Below are 3,354 nucleotides of genomic sequence, written 5' to 3' on the forward strand. Positions count from 1 at the left end.
ATGAACCTAACCGTACTCAGTACCTTCAATAACAAGACTTACAATAGCACCCAAAACGTCCAACGGTCCGAAAATTTAAAGATTGCTCTCATTGTAGTCACTATCTTCTGCCTGTGTTTCTTCATCTACTTCATCGTAGTCCTTCTGATGGTTTACTTCACGACTCCTCATGTCCGGGAGAATGCACGATACATCCTCTTTGCTCATATGCTCATCAATGACACAATACACCTAAGCCTTGCGCTCTTCCTGTGTGTTGGCATTGCATTCTACTTATATATTCCTGTACCTGTCTGTTATGTTCTGGTGACCTGTGCCACAGCTACATTCCGAATCACTCCGTACAACTTGGCCTTCATGGCCCTGGAACGATATGTGGCTATTTGTTTCCCTCTCAGACACATCATGTTGTGTACAGCCCAGAGGACATATTTTGCTATTGCAGCAATGTGGTTTGTTGGGTTGGTTCCTAATATGGCTGATCTGATAGTCCTCATTTCCTCTGTTGAGAAGAAATATTTCTCCCAGAATCTACTGTGCCAGCAGCAGTCATTGATTGTTCTACCAGCTCAGAGCACCATACAATCCTCCAACATACTTGTAAGTTTAATTCTGGTGTCTTTGGTCATTCTCTTCACCTACATCAAGGTTATGTTAATAGCTCGAAAAACTGGTTCTGGGAAGTCTTCAGCCTCCAAGGCTGGTAGAACCGTGATCCTTCATGCAGTCCAGCTCTTTCTATGTCTGCTCTCTCTGACCTCTTCATTTTCAGAATTATACCGCGGAGATTATTTTCTCTTTGTGATTATGTTCAATTTTTTGCTGTTCATGTGTTTGCCGAGACTTCTCAGCCCTCTGATTTATGGCATCCGAGATGAAGTGTTCAGTAAAAGCATTAAGAAGATGTATTCCACCAGCTAGTAATCTACCAGTCACGGTCCAACAAAGGTTATTCTAGATTTCCTCTGTAGCCACCATCACCTTCTGTGAGGTGGCTACTAGACATTTAGTGATATGTAGTCAGCCTGGCTGGAATTATAGTGGCAGTTATCTGGTTTATTCCAGGTCTCTGGCATTGCCTGTACCCCCCTGGGTGCAGTGTGGCTCTGTCATATTGTGGGACAGCCAATGAGAGACACTGTAGTGAATGTACAGTACAGCAGCCAATCGCTAGGTTTCTCTCAACCAGTGGTGCTTGCTGGGATAAGGTACATATACTGGAGGGATTTGCCATGTGCTCAGAATAGCTGGGACCAGCTAAAATGTGCCCTGCAAGTCTACGGCAAGAGCCCTGCAAGTCTACGGCAAGAGCCCTGCAAGTCTACAGCAAGAGTTTTGCAAGTCTACAGCAAGAGTTTTGCAAGTCTACAGCAAGAGTTTTGCAAGTCTACAGCACGGGTTTTGCAAGTCTCAGTTTTTATAGGGCCTATGCACTAAAAAGTAAAGAGGTGAATTGTCAAGAGAATTGCAAAATCTAGCCCAAAGTGACTGAAGTAGAAATAATTATCTTCCATTCAAATATTCAAACTACTTTGGCCTATATTTTGCCATTTCCCTGACAATTCACCTAGATTCACTGACTCATGTTCATTAAAATATTATAATAAAATCAATACATAACACTGCATTACATCTTACAAACTTTTTTTATTATGTTGAACAGTTAACAAAACATTAAAAGAATATTTACAAAAACAATACTAAAATGGTACACTAAAAATAGATAATCTTTTTCTGTCCATTGGGCTTGGATTTGGAACTGGCCTGTTAAAATAAAAACAAAAACTATTATTACATATTACCAAATTGTAATTTCTATGGCTAAACAGTACTAGCTAACAGTAGCTCAATTTCAGTTTTACATAAGTATTTTAATCAATAGACACATTAACTCTTAGATGCAACTACATGGCGTCCAACTTCCTGATTGGCCGGGAAACCAGCTCCATGCTCCCACGTCACTTAAAGGAGAACTATGGGGTTAATGCTTTTCCCCATAGTTCTCCTTAGGGTAATGGGAGGACGCTAGTTTGTGAACCCTAGGCTCAGTATACCGCGAGCTGTAGCTCGCGGTATACTGAGACGCCGCAGCTGAAGCGGATCCCGACAATTGTGCCGGGATCCGCCCAGCTGCGTGACTGACAGCGGGCTCTGCCTATCTAGAGGCAGAGCCAGCTGTACCCGCCCCCTCCCCGTCCGTTCCGCCAGTCAGTGCTGGCGGAGCGGGGAGGGGGGAATCCAGCCCCTCCCCTGTCACGGCAGAGAGCCGTGACAGGATCGAGAGGTGAGCGAACGCCAGTATGTGTTCCCTCACCTCCCGATCTACTGAGCCGACCTGTGACAGTCTCATTGTCACAGGTCGGCTAGAACTATGAGGTGAGTGAAAAGAACTCACCTCATAGTTCTCCTTTAAGTGACGAGGGAACATGGAGTCGGCTTCCTGGCCAATCAGGAAGCATGTAATGACTCGACGCCTGGCTTCCTGATACCAGAAGTTTCGGTATCGGGAAAGGCATCGGGAGCATTTGGGCGAGTACGAGTACAAATACTCAGTATCAGCACTGATACCAGTATCGGTATCGGTGTATCCCTACACCCGAGGACAGGAAGTGTATTGTTTTCCAGGATTATTAGGTGAAAAATGAAGGAACAAAAGCCTGAAAAAGGAATCTAAGGCAGCCACCACATCTAGACAGAGAGCACAGGAAGCTATCGGCTCACAAGTTTTCCAGCACGGTAAATAGGGATTATATGAATTTATCAAACAGATCTAATAAAATGCTTTCAATGTCAAATTTAACAGACCTTTTGTTGGAAGTTCTTGCGCAGCCTCACAGAGAAACACAAGCACACAGTCAGATATGCATGCTGCTCATGGCTTGAGAAACAAAAGGAACAAAGCCACAGCTTTATTCTCTACCTTATTCAATACAACAGGGTATCATATATAGATATATATATATATATATAACAGAACTTATAAACACTGCCATCTAGTGACCAAAACTGTATACTGCAATAGTTATTGCTATAAACACAGTAATGTGTATTCTAACACCTTTAATGTGCATATAATATGTTTTAGGCTCATTAAACTGATAATAAAAACATGTTTGTGATTCTACTGATTTGTTGATTGTTGTCATAGTTATTGTACTCTCCAATACCGAATACCGATACCGGCATCCCGAGGTACTGTGGGCCACGTTTGTCAAGAAGCCAGGCGGCGCTTCCTGAATCCCTGGGAAGCTGGTGTTCTATCGAAAGAACGCCAGCTTCAAGGTTCCCTCATGACACTGCAAGGCAGCCTGGCTTCCTGACCAATCAGGAAGCCGGGTCGGCGGGTCAGGAAGC

General features: G+C 43.6%; 1 protein-coding gene across 1 annotated transcript; it reads left to right on the forward strand.

Moving 5' to 3' along the window:
* Positions 1-921, forward strand: LOC108798008 (olfactory receptor 51E1-like). Its single transcript, XM_018569703.1, has one exon. It carries the CDS (start codon positions 1-3, stop codon positions 919-921), a length of 921 nt encoding a protein of 306 aa, XP_018425205.1.
* The last annotated feature ends 2,433 nt before the right edge of the window (positions 922-3,354 follow it).

The sequence above is a fragment of the Nanorana parkeri genome, unplaced genomic scaffold (genome assembly GCF_000935625.1).
Source record: "Nanorana parkeri isolate BGI_ZX_2015 unplaced genomic scaffold, ASM93562v1 scaffold1380, whole genome shotgun sequence".
Classification (NCBI taxonomy): domain Eukaryota; kingdom Metazoa; phylum Chordata; class Amphibia; order Anura; family Dicroglossidae; genus Nanorana; species Nanorana parkeri.